The following is a 25,417-nucleotide window of genomic DNA, read 5'->3' as shown; positions in this document are numbered from 1 at the left end:
CTCGGGGGGACCTGAACCACCCCAATTCACCCCTGACTCGGACCAGTTGTGAAACGACTGGAGACGGAATGAGTCTAGTCTAAATCCATTCCTCGACCGACCTGTAACAAAAACAATTTACACATCATGCAATTATTCCTTAAATAGGATACAACCCTAACCGTTTAATCAATGGCCTAAGTTTGAGTGGTCAATAAACGATTAAAGAGAAGTCTTTTCATTGAAAGCTCAGGATAGGTGATATGTGTGACATTTGTACTCCGTCCGGTTGAAAATGCCAGCCATATGGCGCTTATGGATGTATATATTATAAAGAGGCAGCTTCAATTCCAAACGGTTGGATTATTAGTTAAGGATCCACCTACTAGCTAACTTTCAAGCTTCATGCATGCAAAACATCCAAACCGTCCAATAGGTTGGCCCCATCATGAAGATCATCTGGGAATATCAGCCGATATTCACTCACTGAGTGCAGCACAATTATCTTTTGTTATTTATCAGTAGCCATAAATTGTTTTTATGATATGACCCAACTGATGAGTAGTGGGTCTGATTATTGCAACGGCCATATCCTCATGGTAGGGCTAACATATTAAAAGAGTTGGATGTCATAACAGGCTCTTAGTTACCCCCCGGTGGACCTTAACTTGTAATCTAAGGAAGCATATTGGCTAGTGTACCACACCACGAATGTGTTGACGTCGGTGGATCTCTTCACGAGTCATGTCTTATATCCAAACCATTTGCCCATTTCGCGAGCCCGTCTTAAAGCTTTGGTCCAAAAATAAGTTAAACTAAAGATTAAGTGAACCAAACTGTAAATAGTTGCGGGGGATTGGACATCTACTATTGAAACCTTTTAGCTGTTACATGGAAATTTTGGACCAATATGATATTTGTTTTTTCTTTATCAATCAGTCTGTGTGACTTTATGAACAGATTGGATGGACAATAAACATTATGATCGGCCTATGAATGTTTTAATAGTGAGAATTATTGTGCTATTGGTATTCGTTGTGTGGTCCACTTGAACTTTGGATATGACACACTTTTGAATTCATGCTATAAAATAATATCACAAAATGAACGGTGGATAATAAATACATCATTGCGGAGCCCATGTAACTTTGATCTCCTTTCAATTTTTTCACTCGGAGGTCGGAGCGTCCGTCTTCGCACGACACGTACCCACACCAACAAGGTCGGTGGTGTGTGGTAAATCAGCCACTCCGCTGCCGTAACCCAACGGGTTGGATTCGAGACTTTCTATGTTTTACGGAGCTCACTCGTACGGAGTTTATCGTTATAAAAAAAAAAAAAGAAAAAAAGAAGCTAATAAGATATTAGAAAAAATGATTTGCTTTCCTAGACTCACACGCAAGTCTGCACGTGCCACAGGTTTCCACCTGAATGTGTGGTGCAATTCGAGCAGTGCATTTTGTGGACCCCACCAGTAGATGGCACAACCGAAAGATCAAACCTGTAAACTATCATATGGGCCCCACACATACAAAATCAACTGACGAGATATAAAATCCGTTGTCCGCTATTTTCATAGATGTGCAGCCTAAACGACAGTTGATTTGCCTGATTTCCAAGATGGACCGTCTATAAAGTGGGCCTCGTCTGATACATGGCCCAGATGTAACACACACATGATAGGTTAGCACGTGCACGAAGGCGCTTGAGGAAGGTTGAGTGCTGAGGACCAAATTTTAAAACTCCCTTTCCCCATCCATTTTTACAATTTAAAGGATGCGGGAATAAGTCATTTTTGAGCGGTCCATATCAATTGTGATGGAATTTGCCGTTATCCGATGATTGACAAGCAAAATGTAATTTCTTACTAAAAGCGTACATAGGGGCCCACCTATTTCGTAATCCAGACTATTGATCTAGTGCATCCATCTTAAGATGGACCCTGCAATAGAAACGTCACCGTATGTCATGATCTATCATGATAAGCGGTTAAAATTCTTCACACTCAATGATACTGTTTTTTTAAACGGTGGAAATTCTTTTGTGGGGCCCAAGTGGCCTGTGCTCATTTTGGAGATGCTTGATTGGACGGCTGTGAATCCACTATGAAAATGGTCGCTATTCTCTGGTTATCATTGATGGATGGGAACACCTGGGCCCACGTAAGAATTTTCACATGAATGAATTATACGATGGATCCATCTCCATCGTGATCTGGTACAGCGACCTTTACACCATCTATGTGTATGGTGCGCAGGTTCTTCCCATGTTAAAATCATCAATAGAAAAATCGTAGCCGTCCCTTTTTCTCACGTGTCCACCCTCCCAAATCGTAACCGTTAACCGCTTTGGATTTTTACGGTCCATTTGAAGTGCGCCAATCGAATCCTTAGGGACATCAGTTTTCTCTGTATTTTTTAACCATGGACCATTCAGGTCAGGATGGACTAGATGTAGGATCCCATCCCACGTTTCTGACCCGCCACGTGGACGGTGAAAGGGTGGTACAATTGTAGTAGGATAGAAACGGTTCCACTGTATCGGTTCGGGAAAGAATTCTTGACACGAGCAAAGAAGGGACGCGGATTTTCTGCCAAAGCATTTCGGAGGTTGGCGCCTGGGATGCTTGGTGGGGCCCACTGTGGTGTTTTTGAGAAATCCACACCGTCCATCCGTTTTAATAACTCATTTGGGACATAATACAGAACGTAAGTTGGATCCAAAACCCAAGTGGGCCGAACGAGGAAAAAGTTGGGATTAAGCGATCAGTGTTTGAAACATTTGTATGGCTACAAAATTTCATATGAGGCTAATTTTTTTTATTTTTTTTTTAATCACTTCATCCCAGAAGGAATGACCTTATGAACGGCTTGGATGGCATGTAAACATCAAGGTAGATCCAGGAATGTTTCAATGGTAGGAAACTTTTTCTCCTGTTTTCCCTCTTGTGTGGCCCACTTGAGTTTTAGATCCACTTAATTTTTGGTTTCGCATACTAAAATAAGATCTCAAAACGTATGGACAGTGTGGATTTCTCACAAACATCATAGTGGGCCCCACCTAGCATCCCAGCGGAGGAACTTCCTGCAAAAGCCTTTAGCAGGAAATCCGTGCCTCCATGTCTCTAATAATTTTTTCATAATATGCCACTGGTCTTCGTACGGTACACGATACTTTGAGATTTCGACAAGTGGGGCTTATGGTTTGGTAATCCACACCGTTGATGTATCTATAATGGGCCATGCCATAACTTTTCCAGGATTTGAACATTCCTCTGATCGATCATACTAATTTTTGTTTTTAAATTTGAATATGAACGGTTGATGTACTCATCTTCTTAATCTTTACGTGTTTCGAATGGGATTATTTCTCAAAATTGTTTGATCAAGATCGGTTTGTAACAGATCAACGGTTTAGATGACTAAAATATGGGTCCCAGATCTAAAATTTGAGAAAGCGTATATACCTTGGTATGCATGGACTGACACCTGTCATATAATTTCGAGGAACACCGATTTCCAGCGAATGCATTTGCAGGCAGTTCCTATGCTCGAAACCTAAGTGGGGCCCATCGTGATTTTTGTGGGAAATCCACCCCGTCTATCCGTTTTTTGAGATCACTTTAGGACTTTAGATTCAATTTATCAGGATCCAATACTTAAGTGGCCGCACTAAAGTAAAAGGTACGTAGGGAAATTCCTACCGTTGAAACCTCCCAGTGTCGACAGGGATTTTTACATGACATCCATACCGTTCATTACGTCACTCACACTGGGATGAACTTAAAAAACAATTATTAGCCTGATTCAAAACTTCCGTAGCCCCCACAAATATTTCAACTGTGGACGTTCAATCCTCATGTTTCCGGCCCACTGGATCCGGTTCTCAAAAAACGGATGGACGGGGTAGATTTCTCACAAGCATCACTCCATCTGATAAGTTTCGAGCGCACAAAGCTTTCGTAGGAAATCCGCGTCCGGTAAGGAGCGGGTAAAAAGAGGGTAAAAGGAGGGGTAAAAAAATAAGAGATCAAAAATCGGAAAACAAGTCTCCTCCCATCCCACGTTGAAATCAGAGCCTTCCATCATTCAATCCACGCTGCTCAATCACAACAGTTGAAAAATCAACCGGATCCAATCATCAAACGGGCCAGATCCATACAAAAAAAAAAAAAAACAAAAAACAAACGGACCATCTTCAAATCCTAAATCCACGCTCCTCAACCTTTCTTATCAGATAGGCGAAAGATCGGCTCCCATCATTCATCACACGCTTGCCACGTGTCCACGTGCGAGTTCCCGATCGCACTCGTGCAGCATATTTTCCTCCTCGGGGAGGGGGGGTTAAACAACGTACAGAAAACGAAAAAAAAAGGAGTGTCACTGTCTGATTGCTCTCCTTTTTTGTTGCAAACTTCTTTTTCCTCCTTTCCTTTCTCACACACTCTCTCTCCTCTTCCTCTCTCTGTCTCTCTGTCTCTCTCTCTCCTCTACATGAGCGTGTGTGAAGAAAGAGCGAAAGGAAAATACGTATACATATACGAATACGTAGGCAGGCATACGTTGGAAATCGTAGTGTAGAAGGAGCGTCATCTACGACGTCGTCTTCGTACATCATCCGTATCTATATAAAGAGGAGGGGAAGGTGGAGGACAGGGACGAACGGCGGAGATGAAGGGTTCTGCTTCCATTCCTCTGAAAAGGGGATGGAGAGGGCTCGTGCTTGTAGTTGTCGCTCTCGTTTTCCTCTCCATGACTGTACCTCTCTCTTTCATGTTCGGCCCGCACAACAACCGCAACCATTTTGGTAAGATCCCTAACCCTATCTTCAAGATCTCTACAGATCTGCTCCGAAAACCGCATCAGATTGCGGGGATTCTCGCTCTCCTCATCCGCATTGCACTCCCTGGGCCCCAATTCTCCGTCCCCACTCGTTTACACGGTCGGATTGGGATCCCTCGTGCCGGATTGAACCGTCCGACCACTCTGGATCTGCATTTGCGGTTTCCGGAAGCTTCCTTCACTGCGATTCCTGATGCTTTCTTTCTTTTCAGCAACGTACGGGCCTGGAGGTGGCAGTATCGTTTCGGTGAGATTTCTTGATTTTTCTGAAATGCTGTTAATTATAATAATGATAATATTTTATTGTTTTCATCATTATTTGTTTTTTGATGAGCGTTTCTTGTTTTGGGCTGAGAATTAGGACTCTCACGTAAGAGTTTATGATCTGCCGGACCTTGGCGATGCTTCGAATCAGTTGGAGGTAATTCTCTTTCCTAATTTGTTTTTTTTTCCCTTGTCGTTGTGGAGATTTTGATGGGAGGATCTGTGTCAATATGTGGATTTTTACTCTTCTGGGGTCAAGCTTTAGTGAAATTTGAATTCTCGTTGCAGAGCGATCCGTCAAGACATGTGGATGAACTTCTGACGAGATTTGGTCCCACGCTTTCAAAGGTTCTTTTCATAACCATGTGATAGATTTTGCTGCAATTTTCCTCTCTCTCTCTCTCTCTCTCTCTCTCTCTTCCTGATAATGCATTGGATCTTGGGGATGTCAATGTACCCTGTTGAAAGCATGCCCAAGTTAATGCATTTGAAGCACAGTTTATATTTGTCATGTTTGGTCGGTAACCTAGTTCTCACCTACGTTACGATCTGAGGCATTTCACAGTTTTCAGGATTGGACATTGAGCAATTGAAGCTGTGTGTTCTAATCCGGGATGCCATATGACTCATTTTGGTTTGTATAGTTTGATTGTTTTGTACATGCTTGCTATGCACTTCTGTTGTCATTTAGGCCCAGACTCATTTAAATGTATTTGTCTATACCGTGCTTAATGGTACTTGTTCACTGATCCCATTTTCCATTGTGTTTGGATAAAGTATGTACTCCCATGCCGGCTTGCATACGTTGCCATGATTTTGTCCAAAAGAGTTTGGACACTGAGTTGCTGTTGATTGGAAAAATGATCCCTCATGTGAATTGGATATGTATATATATTTTAAAAATGTACGTTTCTGAAGACTCGAGCCATAGGTTACATTTTATGATCTTGTAACTAAAACATAGAGTTAACTAGTGTTCTTTTTGTTTCTGTAAACATAGTTTGTGCTATAATAACAAGGTGTTGGGCCTTTTAATGGGAGTGTCTTAAAGACAATACATGCACTAAGCTTGGAAACCGAAGTCTAGAACAGAAGCATAGATCAGACAGAAGATCTATCTGAAGTGTTGACCATCTTGGGCTGGTTGAGAGGCTGACAAAGCATAAAAACAAAGATTTTATTTTTTGAAGCAACGAAAATCAAATTGCTATTATTAATAAAAAAATTTGTTGGACAGCATCCAGTCAAGATCCAGCAAGAGTATAAACTATGAGCTAGGCATCTAATATCAAATTTCTGCAGATTGTCACTGCTTGCAAGTTTCCTCACTGTTGGGTTTCCTCTGTGAACATGTGGGATATAGCCAGCTGAAACAAAAATAATAATTCTGCTTGTTCTCATGATATTTACGTGGCTGAAAGGATGAGAAGACTTTCTTCTTCTTCTTCTTTCTTTTCTCATTTCTGGAGAAACAGGGGAGATCTTCTTTTCAGCATACTGTTAAGACTCGAGATATCCATTCTTGATTGACATTTCGCCTTGAACGTGATATGTTTTTCTTTTGTTAGTAAATATAAACATAATATGTCACCAGTAAGAGAAACACCATATGCAGGGTGGATAGATTTTGTAGGAATATGAAGAAAAGAAACGAAGAAGGGTGAAGATCTTTTTCTTTTGTCTTTCCTTTTTATTTTTTTTGCAAACCACACAATTCAAAGAGGTGGATTTTTAGGATTTTCACTCTCTGCAAGAAGAGATTTTTCCCTAAATTAAACATAACTTTATTTTTTTAAATTCAATTATCCATATTACAATATGGCATCTCCAAGCATATTTCAAGACTCTTTATAAAAGAATTTAGAAACAGTCCTAAGACTAACCCTAAAGCTTATTGTAAAATGCAAGCCATTGATTGTATCTAATTGTGGTGCTTAAAGTCTAACTTCCTAAACAAAACATGCTAACTCTAGTTTCCTTGACTCTTTCATCCAAGCTAACTTGCTCATTGGGCTAACCGACCTAAATTAGAAAACTCTATGGAAATTCCAAGCAACTTACGAACTTCAAAGATAACTCAAAACTCATGGCAAAGACCCCACATCTAACCAAAGGGGCTAGTCGTAGGCAACCTGATGAGCGATGACTTGGCCAGTTCTTATTGCAATCACACAGTTATGGGCTTATTATAAAGTTAACTTGATAGGTATCAAAGGGAGCAATATCAATTGGACTTTGATTGATTACTTGAAAATGAGGAATTATAGGGTCTTGCCCATCAATAAATTTATAGTTTACTTATTTATTTTGGATAATACATCAACCCCTCCCTTGTTACAATAATACATCACCATTACTATATATATATATATATATATATATATATATTCTTTTTTTCTAAAAGGAGAAATACATCAAGAGATGGTAATTGAATTCTATATAATAAGAGCAGGGAGGGACATCACCTCTCTAGCTTAACCATCAGCTAGATAATTCGCTTCTCCACAAACACATAATAATTTCTAGGGCACCAATAGGGCAGGGGGAAAGCTTACATAATTACATTAAGAGAATTGACCTTAACTATGATTGCCCTTCATGCTCCTTGGCAAAAGGCCTCAATCCTTCTCACAAAGTTATAGTCTTTGCCGTAGATGTATAGCTCGCTCCTTATCTAGAATAAGAACAAACAATGTTGGACTTATGCTGCGTATCCTCATGAAGGGCCCCCCCTACTCTGATTGAGAGAGGATTGCCCTAAAGGAATACAAAAAAATAAAAAATCAGTTACAAGTTGCAACACCATTTTTACTTTCAAACAGACCCTATAAATGATTCCATCTTAGGAAACATATTTGGTGAGATTTATTTCTTTTATCTGGTTACTGGATCTTTCTTTTCACTATGTCCTTAGTGAGGTACTGATTCACTAACGAAGGATGTAATCTTGATAGTTGTTTACTGGACCCTCTCTCCCATTCCCCACTGAGCAACTCTCTGCTTTTTTGTTTTTTTAGGTTTTTTTTTTTCTTTTGCAGTTTTGTCTTTTTATGAGTCACCTTCATAAAAAATAATCCAAGTGATGATCTTTACTGATGTAGTTGGGTCTATTAGGGCGTGTTTGATTTCCAAACCTTTGGTAAATACACTGCAAGTGGGTAATAATTATTTCATTGGGTAATTATGGCATTGTTATCGATGCTTGATTTGACACTTACTTTTTTGAGCTCTAAAACCGGGGACACTGCCAAATATATGTGGGGTGGGGCCCACCGTTCGTGATGTCTGTGTCTTATCCACACCGTCCATCTGTTATGCCAGCTGAATTTACGGCTTGACCAAAAAAATGAGGCTGATAGAAAGCTCAAGGGGACCACACCACAAGATTTAGGGAATCGAACATCTACTGTTAAAAACGTATCTCGTGCCATTGTTTCCTTTAGTGTGGGCCACTTGAGTGTTGGATCAGCCTAATGTTTTGGCTCATGCCTCAAAATGTTTTGATAAAATAGATGGACGGCGCATATCATGGTGGGGCCCAAAAATTTAAACCAGTCTTTTTGACTCGTTTTCAAAACAGAAATGCAAGTGCATTTTCAAACAAGTAGAGTTCTAATTACTAATTCCCAAGCCATTTATATGCGATTTGGAAAATCAAATAGACCCTTAGGAAGCCATTTGTGCTCGAATTTATTGTATTACTATTTATAGAGGTATATGTAGGTAGATCGCTGGAAAAGTTCAGGATAGTATGATGTGATGCTGAATAATGAATGGTGGCGACGATGATAATGATGACACTGACGACGACGACAACGGTGTATTATAGGGGTACATATATGATGTAGGACGACCTAATCCAACCTTAAATGAGCATAGTATTTGAAAGGGGCAGATTTATGCAATCTTAGAAAACAAATAAAATATCAGCCTTATACATCATAAACATAAGAAAGAAATAAGGTTAATATAGTATTGATTATGACCATCCATCACAAACACGAAGTATTGAATCTTAAAATTTGAGTTTAGTTGGATCCGGCGAAAGATAAAACTTTCGTCTTGCAATAGGTCCGTCTAACGATTCAAGTGGATTTTCTAATCCAGAAAATAGGAATTTTCTGAATTGGGAAATTTGGAAAATTCATAAAAGAATTGGTTATTCTTCAAATTTAGATTTGGGTGGAGGGTTTTATGTGGGGATGAAAATCTTTTGATATCTAATGATTTAGATAAAAAGAAACAAGATCGGCTTCTAGATCTAAAGATTTTAGGAAAAAAGGAAGAGAATAGTGTTAAAGAAAAAGAGTACCTTGAGAAAAGAAAGAAGGAGAAAGAAGTAGGGGATGAGAAATCACTTCCCTGGGCCTCACGCCCTCTTCCAATCATTGGAAGTCGAAGACGAAATCGTCAGAAGCAAAAAGCTCTCATTTTCTTTCATAAAAATAACAGAACATGCTATAGGTTTAGGGCAATCCTTATAAATTCGTAATTACATGAAATTACCCCTACTCAAAAAGTTTCAAAAAAAAAAAAAAAGAAATTCGCACACAATGGGGCGCAAACTGTCTCAAAACTTAAATAAATCAAATGTTCATAAACTAAATGCAAATTTAAGATGCCCGATGGCTCCCGATGATAGCGCCGTGAAGATGGTGTAATGAAGGTGGGCCGTGACGATCCAACGGTCCGATCACACCATCCTCGCGATCCAGGTCTAAATATCTCCTTTAGGCAACTTACACATGTCACAAACACATGTATAAGGTCTTCAACTTCTTGATACCTGACTCGTACCCGTCATCTAACCACATTGACACGGGTAATGCACGCTTCCTGCGTTGATGTACTTTGAATGGCCTGGTGTCTTCTTTTATCTTGCCCTTAATATCTTTGAATGCCTTAGCTGCGGCCTTAGACCATATGAACTCTCCCTTTTTAATGCCATCAGTAACGGGAGCCATAATAGTGCTAAATCCTCGAATGAACTGACGATAAAATGTAGCTAAGCCATGAAAGCTTTTCACATCATGTATGTTCCGCGGTTCAGGCCAGTCAACTATGGCCTTGACTTTTTCTGGATCTGCTCGCATCCCTACAGACGACACTATGAACCGTAAGAAGACAACCTTATCAGACAAGAACAAACATTTCTTAAGGTTCGCACATAACCTCTCCACCCTCAGGACACTACAGACCTGCCTCAAGTGGTCGAGATGCAGCTCTTTAGTGGTACTATATATGAGTATGTCATCAAAATAAACCACTAAGAACTTCCCCGTAAAGGGTCTCAAAACCTGGGTCATCACACGTATAAAAGTACTGGGTGCATTAGTCAAGCCAAAGGGCATGACCAACCACTCGTACAACCCATCCTTCGTCTTGAAGGCTGTTTTCCACTCATCTCCAGGGCGTACGCGTATCTGGTGATAACCCGCTCTTGAAGTCTATCTTGGAAAAAATGGTGGATCTAGCCATCATTTCTAACATATCATCAAGCCTCGGTATCGGAGATCGATACTTGATCGTGATTTTATTAATGGCCCTACTGTTTACACACATCCACCACATACCATCTTTCTTAGGCGTTAATAGCGCTGGTACGGCACACGGACTCATACTCTCACAGATGAAACCTTTTCGCAGGAGCTCATTTAGCTGCCTATGCAATTCTGCATGTTCTGCAGGATTCATCCTGTAATGAGGAAGGTTCGGTAAAGTAGACTCCGGGACGAAATCAATGGCATGCTGGATGTCTCACATAGGTGGAAGCTCATCTGGTAAATCCTCAGGGAATACATCACTGTACTCCTCAAGAACCGAAGTCACCTCAGGGGGGTAACTCTACATGAACCTCGGGTGTAACTTCCCTAGCTGTCAAGGCGTACACCGTCGAATCATCCGCTATCTCTTTCTCAAACTCTTTTGCATTTATGTAGAGATTTTGGAATAGATTTCCTCACATCCTTTCTTGACTCACTCGTTTTCACATCCCTAGCCTTGTCCATGTGGCTCTTGGGTGGCAACGGATTAATCTTGATTTTCTTGCCCTCATGCGTGAATGTACTAACATTCGAGCGACTAAAAATGGTGACATCTCTACGTATAACTACGGCCTCCCTAGAATGATGTGACCTACATCCATAGGTAAAACATCACGCCACAACATGTCTTTATATGAACCGATTTGGATGGGGACTAAACACTGCTAGGACACAGGCATAGAAGATGTGTTAACCCAAGAAACCTTGTAGGGTTGAGGGTGTGGGAAGGGCTTCAAACCCAAACGATTGACTGTGCTAGCGGACACTACGTTGGTGCAACTACCACTATCCATGATGACTTTGCAATTTTTGTCATCGCTCTTGATAAACGTGTAGAAAATTTTGCTTCTGCGCCAATCATCACTCTCTTTGGCCTGCGCCAAAGCACATCTAACTACAGCTAGTGGTGCAGTCTTCGGTTCTTCTTCTTCATAATCACTAGCGCCTATCGCTGGGTGATATTCCTCAACTTTATAATCACCCATGTCATTCGCATTTTTATTTGACTCGTCTATGATTAAGGCTTTCCCGTGAGTCTTTGCCATGCACTGATATGCGAAATGACTTGTACCTCCGCACTCATAACATCTCAAGTGACTACCATTGCCAAGATTGGCACTAAGGATACCTTTGCCCTTATCATCCTTAGGCTTAGGCGGTGCACTAGCCTGCGCCCTAGGTTGACTTCCAATGTTAGGTTTGGTTCCCTGAAAACTAGATCTAATAATAGAGTCGCGGGACTTAAAGCGTCTCATAACAGGAGACTTTAGGTAAAGCTTTAACTCCTGTACAACTTAGTAAGCCTGATCCAAGTCACTCATTTTATGGGTCATAAGCTCACGCTGTAGATCCATGCGAAGACTAACCTTGAAACGCATCAACGTCACTAAGGGATCTTCCTGAATATCACACCGCATCATATACTCATCAAATATTTGCAATGTAATTTGCAACCAACATAGATCCTTGGCGTAATGCTTGCCATTGATCTAGGAGCTTTTGACAGTGATAGAGAGGAAGATATTTTTCCTTTAATAACTCCATCTCTACCCAATGCGCGAATGGGACACCTCCTGATCTCTCGATTTTACGCTCCGTATTTGTCTAAAACAATTTTGCTTAACCCATAAGTTTCATTTTCGCAAACCACACCTGTCGGTTCTCAGACATCTCATACCATTCGAAATAATGGTCCATGTCCGTTAACCAATCAAGGAATGCTTTTGGGTCAAGACGCTTATTAAAACTACGAGCATTTACATTAACACTCTTTAAGACCCCCTCATCGACATCATAACGGTCTTGATATTTGACAGTGGGCTGCGGATTTCGCGCCCCTCCACATCCTACCCCTCGGCCACGTGCTCCATGACCTCTACCATGATTTTCCGTTCCTCAACTACTCCCCCTATGTGAGACTGTTCATCCCCTCCAATGTCGGAGATTTATCTTAGGGACGTTTTATCTGATCCATACGGGTATTCGTGTTCTTAGATTATGCCTCAATGGTGGTCAAACGTTGGTTGATCGTGTTCATCATCTCAGTCAACTATTCCATATTGAAAATCAGGTGTAGACCAAATCCTCTACTAGTCCGAGTGGGCATATACACAATAAGACTCAACTTAGGTTTCCTAAGACACGACTCTAAGAGATTGTTTTGACACGAGACGATGGACATTGATGATCCTAACTGTTAAAATGATGCAAATGTGGAAAAATTCAGATCTAGACTCTTTTTTTTTTTTTTTAATGCAAATCTGAAAATTTCAGATCTAAACTCTATATGCTATACATGAAACCCTAGAAAAAAATAATAATAAAATATAGAAAAAAATCTAGACTCTTGATAACTCGATCTAAGATGACCCAATGCAAGAACCTAAGCTTTGATACCAATAATTGATGTAATACGGTCTAATCCAACCTTAAATGAGCATGGTATTTGAAAGGGGCAGATTTATGCAATCTTAAAAAATAAATAAAATATTAGCCTTATACATCATAAACACAAGAAAGAAATAAAGTTAATATAGCATTGATTATGACCTTCCATCACAAACACAAAGTATTGAATGTTAAAATCTGAGTTTAGTTAGATCCGACGAAAGATAGAACTTTCGTCTTGCAATAGGTCCGTCTAACGATCCAAGTGGATTTTCTAATCCAGAAAATAGGAATTTCTTGGACTGGGAAATCTGAAAATTTCATAAAAGAATTGGTGGTTCTTCGAATTTAGATTTGGGTGATGGGTTTTATGTGGGGATGAAAATCTAAAGAGAATATGGTTAAAGAAAAAGAGTACCTTGAGAAAAGAAAGAAAGAGAAAGAAGTAGGGGATGAGAAATCACTTCCCTGAGCCTCACACCCTCTTCCAATCATTGGAAGTCGAAAACGAAATTGTTAGAAGCAAAAAACTCTTATTTTCTTTCATAAACATAACATAACATGTTATAGGTTTAGGACAACCCTTATAAATTCGTAATTACATGAAATTATCCCTACTAAAAAAGTTTCAAAAAAAAAAGAAAAGAAATTCGCACAAAATTGTGTGCAAACTGTCTCAAAACTTAAATAAATCAAATGTTCATAAACTAAATGCAAATTTAAGATGCCTGATGGGCCCCGATGATAGCGCCGTGAAGGTGGTATAATGAAGGTGGGCCGTGACGATCCAACGGTCCGATCACACTATCCTCGCGATCCAATGGTCTAAATATCTCCTTTAAGCAACTTACACGTCACGAACACATGTGTAAGGTCTTCTTCTAGAGACCCGACTCGTACCCGTCATCTAACCACATTAACACGAGTAACGCACACTTCCTGCAGTGATATACTATGAATGGTCTGGTGTTTGCATCAATATATGCATAAAAAAGTTTGGAATCCATAAAAAATTACAGGGCAAATATGCCATTTTTTTGTACATATTTTAAGTGAGGGTTATGTCTGTAATTTTATTTACCTTTTGATCGTGGAACTAATATCGTCCTCTGTTCCTTTGTGACATACATTGCCTTTAAACCCATATTAGTGAGAACAAGAAAACCTTCTCTCCTGGCCTTGCTGTTGTATCAAAGCCTCTCTTTTTTATTTATTTCTTTTTCTTTCATCTTGTATGGAATAGGTGCTAGGTCAGCTGGAGTTTGCGGGGCCAACCTATTTGTCTATTTCGAGGGATTGGGAATCAGTTATTTTTATGTGATTTTGTCTCTGTCTTGTGCCGTTGACAGTTCTCATGGCCTGTGTGGGCTGTTTTTGTTGGTTGCTTTTTGTAAGTTTTCCTGAGCCCAGGAGGGTGGCAAAAGGTTCACCTGTCCTAGGGGACTTCTGGAGCTTTCTGCTTTTTGGTGCTTAATGAAACTTGTCATCCTTCAAAAAAAGAAAAAAAAAAAAAAGAAAAAAAAAAAAAAAAAAGAGAAGAAAAATAAATCTTCAATGAACATCTTTTGTTTCTTAGATTTCATCAGGTATGTTTGGTACCCTCTACTGTCAATGGGACAATGCGATAGTGAAAATTGAGAGTTAGGGCGGTGACGCCACTTAACAGTGGTTCGTGCAAGTGCTCTGAGGTCCATTGAGAACCCAGTTTGGGTTAGAGTGTTAGAGAAATGGTTAGGGTGGGCTAAAATTTTGATTTGTGTTTGTGATCTTTGAATGTTCTAGAAGTTTCTAGATCTGGAGGATTCTATGTTTAGCTTAAGTTTGTTTTAGGAAGTAGTCTGTGGATTTCTGGTTTTGGGGAAGATTTACATCAATATGAAGTACTTTGGGTCGTGACCAGTTTTAGTTTGATAGTAAGTTGAATATGGATGGCTTTAGGATTAGAAAATTCAGCTTTAGAGGTCTGTTTGCATGTTGGATGTTGCCCAACAAATCAAACAGGACCCCCCTGTTAGTTTCCTTTTGATGCAAGACAACTAACCACATGCTCTAAAAGCTCGAACTAATAAAGCGCGGTGAATCAATCCCTTTATCTCATAGCCCAGGTCAGGCCCTCGGCCGAACCCCTCTCATGGGCCTCACTTCACATGGGCCTTGCCTCACACGGGTCACCCACCCCGAGTGTGCCCCCACTTCGCACAGGCCACCCCACTCAAGCCCGGTGTGAAAATGCCCCTGCTTTACATTTCGAGCAGGAGATAAAAAGCCTATTGGAAAAGACTACCTTTCAAGGATTTTTGCTTTTATCAAGGATGATTTAAGTGGACCAAGATGCCAGATTTTCAAGATTCAAATCCTTTATGATAAGAAATCCAAAAATGTTGGTTTTTTTTTACCTCTGGTTATAGATATACTTTCTTAACAAAGTGATGAACTTCGATATCTTAATTGATTGGCTGTTTTCTTCTAGCTAATGCCTCATTGCTGAGGGTCTAGCTTTTTATGGTTTATTGTTCCTCTTCTTCTTCTTCTTTTTATGGTTTATAGGGACCGTTGAATCTATCTTATTGGATTTCATCTTCTTTCTCTATACTAGGTCATTGACTAATGCTTCAATGCATTTTAAAGATTATAAGGTTGATCACATTATTTGCATTGTGCTACCGGTTCATAATCACATTTTTCCAAAAAAAAAAATTTATGAGGCTGGTCTTGAAATCTCTTTAGAGGGCAATTGGCAATAATTGGCATTTTAAAAAAAAAAAAAAAATTACACACACGCACACACGCCCCACACACTCACGCTAGTGGAATTTCACCACCTATGGGTACTCGAACCCTTGACCGAGAGTTGAAACTCCCGAGAGTCTACCACCCGAGCAAGAGTAAGGACCTATCAACTGGCATTTTTGAATGTTATCAGTTCCTGGGATTAAGAATAAATAATGATTACTAATTAAATTCTTGGGTTTTAACTGGAGTTCATTTACCCTATTAGAGACCAGTAATATTGTGTGGAAATATTTGGAACTTAATATAACCCACATCACATCTTTATACCATCACAAGTATGAAGTTGGTTTTATTTGGTAAGTCATGTAGTAAGTAGGATGTATTCATATGAATAGCTAGACACCACTTACAAGTATTGGAAAGTGCTCACACACATGAAAAAAGTGAAGCTATGCATGCTAGCTTTGTTGAAAGATAACCAAACTTTGTGTGTGTGTGTGTGTGTGTGTGTGAACTTTAAACTTAGTCATAAGTTCATCTGCATAATTATATAACACTAGTAGATATGGCATGTGCAATGCATATGGAGAGAGAGGAAGTGGTTTGCAAGTCGGAGGATAGTGGTAGTTGTAAATGCAGGTCTCTTTGATGTAGAGCTTTGCTTAGCATACATCTTCACTTTATAAATCACTTGAATGCTCCTCTTTATTTTTCTTGAAAAACCCTTTCCAAGCCTTTAATAAATGCATAGTTTTATCTAGCGTTTGAAGTATCAGTATTGCTACAAGTTTCATTGGCTGGGGATATGAAAACAATATCGATATCGCCGATAATATCGATGATAACCGGAAATGCGGGAAAACATGGGAAAAAGTTAGATTTTTCAGCGACACTACAGAAGATGCTAAAAATACACATTTGCATATTTAGGAATAAAAAATTGCGAAAAGAACGTATACGTAATAAGTTTTCATTTGATGGAGGCTTAAAAGCATGTGTTATCGTAAGAAACAGTCTAACCATCCCATCTGACCATCCAATCATCCATCTAAAAATCCATTGGTATTGCAGAATATCGACAACTCACAATATTTTTCTAAGAATTCATCAACAACTGAAAAGGAAACGAAAGATTGTGGTCTTGATATCATGCATGTTATGATAACAATAATATTGAGATATTATTAATATTAGCAATGAAAAATTGAAAATTGCACGAAACAATGTGCTCATAAAAAGTTGAGATGGATTTTTTTTTTTTTTTTTTTATAATAAACATACTTTCTGTGATATCTCTATGTTGACGATATTATTAATATCGCCGATACACTTGTGATACAAGCATCATGGTGTCACCTAGAATTTACACGGTCAAAATTATTGGCGATACATTGGCAATACAAGCGATGCCTGAAATTTACATAATTGAAAATATTGGCTATATCGATACGTTGTTGATACTTACTATATTGCTGATGCCTGGAATTTCTAATACTACTGGTGTGATCGGTATCGCCAAGCTAGAGATAATGATAATATCAGAGATATTTCGATAATATCGGAGATAATTTAAACAATGGTTTTAGCAGTTCTTAAAAACGTACAAAATTTTGCCCCTGGCAGCTCTTGTTATTTATGTTAGAGATGTTCTCCTTGTTTAATTGTTGTCGTGTGCTAGTTTTTATTTATTTATGTATTTTTATCTGATCAAAATTTTAGCCATGCTTATGGGATTTAAATACATAGATCCATACAAATTCAGTAGAACATAAACCATGAGCGAATGAGCTAGTTTAAAATCTATCATTTTCATTTCAAATGATTGATTTACAAACATTTTAAAATAGTGCCAAGTGCTGGTACTCTTTTAACATTTATGTTAAACCTTAAAGTAAATATTCTCAAAACTGAATTTACATTTGGGACACTCCACATTTTAAAGGGAAAAAATGAACTTACATTTGTCCTTTGTGCTTTAAACCAAATGAAACCAAAATTACACCTTACCTTGAAACTCCTTACCTTGTCCATGTCTCCATGTTTCTTTTGCAGTTGTACAAAATGCATGTATGATATATGCAATAGTCAAAGTAACTTATGCCAAGCTCAGTAGCGGGAGCATTAAGTTAGTGTGAATGGTTGGTTTAGTCCTGCTGAGTACGTCTGAACTGAAAAACACACACACACGCACACTCACACGAACTAAACAATAGTTGCTTATTATTGATAATGGCAATTCTATAAAACCAAAACAGAAATCAAAAGAAAGACAACATCTAGATTCGAATTACAGTAGAGGGAGTCTCAAAAGAAGAAGAAGAAGAAGAAAAGAAAAAAAGAAAAAAGAAAAAAAAGAAAAGTGAATGGCACCTTTCACAACAGCACGTGCATTTGCCTTCTCAAGGAACATGATGAACCAAAAAATTGAACATATAAAATGGATGTTGCTCATAAAATCTTCAAATCACGAATGGAATGCTTCCCTTTTACTAATCCACCAAAAAACATTAGTGGAGTCTTTTGAAGTCTCTCCCAAACAAAGGAAGAAGAAGAAGAAGAAGAAGAAGAAAAGAGGAGTCTACTTAAATAACCAAAAAACTCAAACAAAACAGCTGAATGGTTGCAGACCATGAAACATCAAAACCTCCATCCCATTTGAGTCCATCACCACAATCAGCTCAAAATATGCCATCACAGTCCTGCTTTCTGGTAAGAGTGCCTACCACTGCCCTTCCCCAGTTTCCAAAGGAATTGGAATCCAAATTCAATTCCCTACCCATTACCGAATTATGGCTTCTTCACCAAAATTTCACTCTTATCTAACACTGTCCAAATTCTTGATATTTTCTTCGATCCAATTCTCTACCCCTTCACCAGTAGAATGCTCTCTTATACATTCTAACCAAATGCCTCATAGGATGGAACATGGATTGATTGGAATATTTCACAAAACAAATGTCCAGCCTCAGAAAAAGGACGCCGCTCCACATCCCTACCAATCCTTGCATGAATGGTAGCATCACCCATGTCATCCCAAACAGCTCTGGAGGCCTTCTATAGCATGGTTTGTGAAAATTTCCTTTAAATATTTGTGATGGAAAATGAATTTGCTGTGTTCTGCATTTCTGTGGCCAAGGTATCACTGTGATTCAGTCCTTTGTGTATCCATGTGAGTTAATAATTTCTTTTTCTTTGATAAATATGTGAGTTGATATAGTCCTTGTTATCACCTTGTCCGAATGGGTAGTATTCTCCTTAAATATGGAATATCTGGTGCTATCAATTTATCTTATGAGAATCGATCACAGACAGGCAATGCTATGTTGTTACCACATCTTGTGCATTCTGCAATCTTTCCTGCTAACATGCCACTTTTGGAGGACATCAGTACCATGAAAACAGTAGGCTGAACCATGAAGCTGACCCTTCTCAAAAATCAGGCTTAGGCACTTACTAGGGCACAGTTGTAACATTGGTTGTCCTTGGAGTCCAACAGCATTGCCCGCATGTTGATTGGAAAGGCCTGATTTCTCTCTGCGGTGATCTTCTTTGTGGGGCCTACCGTATTCATGGTATTTATCTGGCTTATGTTCTGTTTGACATGTTTATGCAAGCATCACAAACTTGCGTCTCATTTTGATTCAGCAAAAGTTCTCTCATGGATAGCTTATACAGCACAGGGAACTCTATACCTAGTTTGCTAACACTTAGTTTGCATGGTTGCCAAGACAAATGAGGATAGCTATCCCAAAAAGTGAGGATAGTAACCCAGAAATTAAGGATAGCATATCCTTGGAAAAGGTGGCATAAGGTTTTATGGATAGCAGTTCATTGTGGTGCTCCCTATTATATGTTGACACATGTCACATATGTCAATGTGCCAATGTGCCACCATCAACATTCAACCGCCTCACATGTGTGACATATGCACCTTCAACCTTCAAGCACCCCATGCTTGCCAATGTGTCAATGTTGCTTGTGCCCCAAATTTGCCATGTTCATCTTCAAGCAACCCACATGCACTAACATTAATCTTTAAACGCCTCACATGTGCCACAATCAATCTCAAGCTGCCCGCATGTGGATGTGCCATGTAAACTTGCGCCACATGTGCCAGATAATCCTTCTCTATATGCTGTTTGAAAAACAACATGCAGGATAGGCTATCCAAACGGGCCCTCAGTTTCCAAACTTCATGTTCTTTTAATGAACGATTGCAATCTTGCTTATGTGTTGGAAGTCAGAGCAGCTATTACCGCTTAGGGTAAGGTAGATTTTCTTGAATATAACATTATCCATGTTACAGGATGTAATTGAGAACTTGGCAAAGGAAACTGATAGCAAAAGCAGTGGAAGTGCAGAACAAAATAGCTCCCTTGACTCTGGAGGTATGCAATGTTAGATGCTGGAAGCTTGGACTTGAGATATTTTATGCACATCTGTATGTTTGGTGTGTTTTTGTTTTTAGTCGCTTAAAATATGCCTTCTGAAACTCCATTCACTTATTTATCAAATCCAGGCCTCCCTATTCCCCCAGCGGGGGTGCTGAAGTCGCTGCAAAATGTAAGTGTAAGTCTGCATTGAGTTGTGAGTGGCTTCATCAGCCTTTATTTATTTTTATTTTTTATTTTTTTACGTTTACTTCTATTTATGTGATACATCCATTTAAATTTTCTTTCCTGAAATCCAACTTTTAAAGGCTCACCAATTTCCTTTAAATTTCATGCAGAAAGAAAAGGCCATTGGTACAGTTGGAACTAAGGACCATGCAAAAGGTGTAATCCTTGATGAAATTCACAAATCTTGTCAGCTTGAATTTGGGAGCTACTGCCTTTGGTGTGAAGAGCACAAAGAAGAAATGAAAGACTCAATGGTGAAGAAATTGAAGGACCAGCTTTTTGTGGCCAGAGCTTATTATCCAAGTATTGCAAAACTTCCAGCACAAGACAAGCTGTCACGCGAAATGAAATTAAACATTCAAGATTTTGAGCGTATGCTTAGTGAAGCCACTACAGATGCCAATCTCCCCCCTCAGTAAGTGATAGATTGCATGATTGCACTGGTTGCATCGACTGAGCAACACAACCCTTTTTTTCTTGTTTTTGTCAGCCTGTTATTTCCTGCCTTAATTTGTATTTAGATCGATGGTTGAATAAGAACCAATGACTAATGGCATTTTGACAAAAAAAAAAAAAAAAAAAAAAAAACGAAACATTTTTTATTATCCAAAATCTATTTTTTGTCAATTTTTTCTTTAGTATTTTCAACAGAATGTTTTTATTTTTATTTGTTTTTTGTGTTGTCCCACATGCATCCTCTCCACAACACAGTTACATGTGGTAGATAATGCAAATCTGTCATGTGTTCAAGACATCCTAACCATGCATCAAGTAGGCCGATCAGGTGGGTTCATTCAACAGGCAGGTTGTCATTGTCCAGAAACGGTGGATGTCATTGTCCAGAAACGGTGGAGGGTTTTAAAAAACAGGCCACTCCACGTTCACCATACGTGTTGTCCTCCTTATAAGTGGAGTGGCCTTATCTTTTGTCACAGTGCATCCCACTTTATGCATGGATCAGATGCACCACGCATGTCCATAAAGTTGCATGCTGGACAAGCAAACCTCATTTATTGTAATGTGCCAAGCCGTACCAATGTCATTATAGATCCTCATCTATTAAAAGCATATAAAGACTGTTTGAGGAGTGCTGAAAGGAAGCAAGAATATTTTTTTTTTAAATCAACTGTGTTTTTTTTTTTTTGTTCCCCAGCGTTGAAAAGAAGATACAGAAGATGGAAGCAGTGATAGCCAAAGCCAAATCGTTCCCTGTGGATTGCAACAATGTTGTCAAGAAATTCGCGCAGTTAGTTGATCTGACTGAGGATGAAGCTCACTTTCACATGAAACAGAGTGCTTTCCTGTATCAACTTGCTGTTCAGACCATGCCCAAAAGTCACCATTGTCTTTCGATGAGATTGACAGTAGAATATTTCAGATCTCACCCTGACGATATTGAATTGTCTCAGGAAGACAAACAAGAATTTCCGTCCTTCTACCACTACATTGTCTTCTCCCGCAACATACTTGCGTCATCTGTTGTTATTAACTCGACCGTTATGCATTCTGAAGTATGTTCTTTGCACTTACTGACTTTAGGAAATGGAATGAGTATCATGTGGTTGGCATTGACAGGTTTGATTTCTCTTGGCAATGTTGCAGGATACTGGGAAGCTGGTGTTTCATCTTATCACGGATGGAGAGAAATATGTTGCTATGAAACATTGGTTTCTGAGAAGTTCTTTTAAGAACGCAACCATTCATGTCTTGAACGTAGAAGATGCCAACCTGAATTTCTTGGATGGTTCAGATACACCCCGCATATCATTTTCCGATGAGTTTCGTGTATCTCTCCGCACTACCACTGATGGAGTGTCTGCCATCAGGATGAGAACTGAATATTTATCTGTCTTTGGCCCTGCATACTTCCTGCTTCCAGAAATATTCCAGAATCTGGAAAGGGTGGTGGTCTTGAGTGACGATGTGGTTGTGCAGCGTGACTTGTCACCCTTGTGGAACCTTGACATGAAAGGAAAAGTAAATGGTGCCGTGGAGTTTTGTCAGGTGAGGCTTGGTCAGATGAGAAGTTATTTCGGTGGTAACAGCTTCAACAGCAATTCATGTGCTTGGATGTCTGGGCTGAATGTCATTGACTTGACGAAGTGGAGGGAGCTGAAGGTTACTGAAACATACCAAAGGTTGGTCAAAGTAAGTAAACACCGTTCATCTATGCACGCTACCTCTGGCATGCTGTCATGGTTGGGTGTGAGCAATGTTCAAAAAGCTCTGATTCAAAAGAAAAGAAAGAAAGAAAGAAGAAGAAAAAAAATGAAACTTCACATTTTCTTTCTGCGTTCGACTTGTTCAGGCCGATGAAGAACCTTTTTTTTTTTTCCTTCTCTTTTCTTTTCTTTTCTATTTTGAATCTTTACTAAGAGTTCAGCCAACCGCCAATTTTTTAGTCGGAACCCAGCCAATTTGAGTAGACTCAAATGAGTCCCAAGTTTATCAGTATAACTTTTGAACATGAGTTTCTAGATTTCACAGCAGCTTGGAATCATCACTGAATGCTCACCATTTTAGGACTCCAAGCCATCTCGCCATTGCACTTGTTTTTTTATTCATTCATTCATTTTTATTTTTATTATTATTATTTTTTTTTTTGTAGTTATTGTTATTATTATTATTGGGTCACAACCTTTGGATTTTGTGGAGCTGATTTTGCCCTCAAGGCTTGGCTGGAGAAATCAACCCCATCAGATTTGAAAGTTTGAAACGTGACAAATACAGCCCCATTATTTTATGAAAAAAGCCCCAAGTACCAAAATCTCCAGTTTTTAAACAATGATGATATCATGTCAAGTAGTCTTTTAACCCGTCTCATCTTCCAACATGAACAGGAGCAGCAACAGACCGCGAGTAAGGGATCATCAAGAGCTGGAGCATTGCCCATGACCTTGCTCACGTTTCAGGACCTGATTTACCCACTGGATGATTCATGGGCATTGTCAGGGCTGGGCCACAATTACAGGGTCAATAAGCAAGCCATAGGGAAAGCTGCTGTTTTGCATTACAACGGAAACATGAAGCCATGGCTTGACCTTGGCATACCGGCATATAATGACTACTGGAAGAAGTATCTAAAGCAAGATGATCAGTACATGGACGAGTGCAATGTGAACCGGTAGCCACCCATGGTTTGATACATGTCTTGATCTATAATTCAGAGGATGGAGCAGGCGGCAGTAAGATGGATGGAGAAAAAAAACTCATCCATGTCCCGAGTCTGACGGCAACCATGAATCCTGCAAGGGGTTAGAGATTTTTCAGCAATAAAAGGTATTTAGGTCACTATTGGTGCTTTGTGATTACTCAAGGGGAGAAGATCTTGCTGCCGCAGAGAGTTTGAGAGGGCCTGCAGACAGACAAGGTCTCAGTTGAAGAGAACTTGATAATGTACAACAGCTAGGATGATGATAGCTTAGGACGAGCCATGATTCTGTAAATTGGCCTTGTTGCAGGGACAGTCCAGATATTCAATTGCCATTTGTTTCCTGTGATATAGATATAGATATGATTGTTGAGTCGGCGTCCCGAACTGTGTTGCCGGCATTCAAGTACGGATTATTCATTTAGATTGATTTTTTCCCTGCATTGATTCTCGATGACGGTATATAATGCTGAGTTTTCTTTCTTTTCTTTTCTTTTTTTTTTTCCTGATTCATTGCCATTGACGGTGCCTATGAAATGTAACGTCTTGATGCATGAATGGCACTGCCATTTCTATTTTGAACTAGTGCTTTTGCTATTTGCGTCGGTGGAAAGTTATATATTTTTATTTTTTATTTCTCCATTCTGCCCTTTTTTCTTTATATTTCTTTTTTCGGTAGTCTCGTCTCCACAGTATGTATGCATCGTAGGGTATTGTGTTTCGTACTACATAGAATTGGACAATCAATTGTAACTACATTGGTGCCCCCTAGAGGATTCATGAGATTGATGTGATTTGAGGGGGCAACCCAGGTGTACCCAGGGCGTAACTCCAACAAGAAGGCTCTGGTGTAGGAAGTCCGATAGGTGGTGAGTTGGGTTGAGGACCCAACCTCGAGAGGAACCACCCCGAATTCCAACCTGAGGTGCCCAATTCGAATTCCTTTGTACTCAACCCTCAACCATCCAATCTGACCTTACCCAACCCAACTCAAATACATGAAATTATTCTCATACAGAACTAACTTTACCTGAATTTGCTCTACCCAAACCCAACTGATTTCGAATTGGGTTTTGATTTTTCCAAACCTAACCCTACTCGAGGACCCTGACAACCTGACCCGGGTCTGGGTTGACCCGGGCCCAAGTTGCAGCATGCATTTGGGATGCAAGAGAGATGGAAACTTGGGACGGAATCTCAGTCACCAAGGTTCTTTTCTACCATTTGGGAAGGGAAATTGAGAGAGATTATTTATTTATTTATATTCAGCCATAGAGAGATGAGAATCTGTAGAGTTCATCCCTTTGTATGGGAGGTGTTTTGTTTTGTTTTTTTTTGGTTTCTGAAGTCTGTGCCAGCAGAAGTTAACCAGCAAACCCGACAACCAAAGAAATTTCAAGGAAGAATTAGAGCGGAAGAAAATTGTCACGTGTGGCCAAGCGGGCCTCTGATCCAAGGGCCTGTGAAATTGGGGAAAGTGGTTCACACGATTTATTGAAAGAAACACGGCAATTAGCCAACCGACGGTCACTGAGGAAATGGACATTGCCCTTGGTTGCAACCTATGCACCATCTCAGAACACGTGGATTTTCTTCTACTGAGAGCTCTTTCCAGAGCAGTGGAAGAGCAACACTCGATTTCCATATCTTGTACTTTCTATTACCAATACACCATTACTTGGGTCTAATCCTGGATTTTGTTATTTGTTATTTGTTATGGGTTGTATAGAGTTCATCCCTGCATTAGTTGGTAGGGCATTTAGTAACCGTGCCCGGCCTGATCGGGTTTGGATCTTGTCGGGTTCAGGTCTTCCGGTCTCAGTCTTTGGACCTTAGTTTTGAGTTAGGTCCAGGATGAAATAAAGACTTTTGCATTATTAGGACCATCCAATGGATAGA

General features: G+C 39.5%; 1 protein-coding gene across 2 annotated transcripts; it reads left to right on the top strand.

Annotated features, from left to right (window-relative positions):
• Positions 1-4,391: 4,391 nt before the first annotated feature.
• LOC131223729 (probable galacturonosyltransferase 7) lies at positions 4,392-24,113 on the top strand. Of its 2 annotated transcripts, none has more exons than XM_058219213.1 (10): positions 4,392-4,785; positions 5,033-5,067; positions 5,182-5,241; positions 5,373-5,432; positions 20,055-20,136; positions 20,268-20,317; positions 20,478-20,782; positions 21,521-21,878; positions 21,970-22,505; positions 23,208-23,508. In XM_058219213.1, the coding sequence occupies exons 1-10, from the start codon at positions 4,650-4,652 to the stop codon at positions 23,260-23,262; spliced, it is 1,677 nt and encodes a 558-aa protein (XP_058075196.1). In that variant the 5' UTR covers positions 4,392-4,649; the 3' UTR covers positions 23,263-23,508. The 2 variants fall into 2 exon arrangements, with proteins under 2 accessions (XP_058075196.1, XP_058075195.1); XM_058219212.1 differs by having other exon boundaries at positions 4,401-4,785; positions 21,970-22,515; positions 23,208-24,113.
• Positions 24,114-25,417: the final 1,304 nt, after the last annotated feature.

The sequence above is a fragment of the Magnolia sinica genome, chromosome 13, assembly GCF_029962835.1.
Source record: "Magnolia sinica isolate HGM2019 chromosome 13, MsV1, whole genome shotgun sequence".
Taxonomy (NCBI): Eukaryota; Viridiplantae; Streptophyta; class Magnoliopsida; order Magnoliales; family Magnoliaceae; genus Magnolia; species Magnolia sinica.
The sequence above is the reverse complement of the archived record's forward strand: the minus strand, read 5'-3'. Positions and strand labels throughout refer to the sequence as shown.

Coding starts and splice junctions, on each gene's coding strand:
- LOC131223729 (XM_058219212.1), top strand. CDS start 4,650: ATGAAGGGTTCTGCTTCCATTCCTCTGAAAAGGGGATGGAGAGGGCTC. Junction 4,786..5,032: donor CAACAACCGCAACCATTTTG/GTAAGATCCCTA, acceptor CTTTCTTTTCAG/CAACGTACGGGCCTGGAGGT. Junction 20,318..20,477: donor AGTCGCTGCAAAATGTAAGT/GTAAGTCTGCAT, acceptor AATTTCATGCAG/AAAGAAAAGGCCATTGGTAC.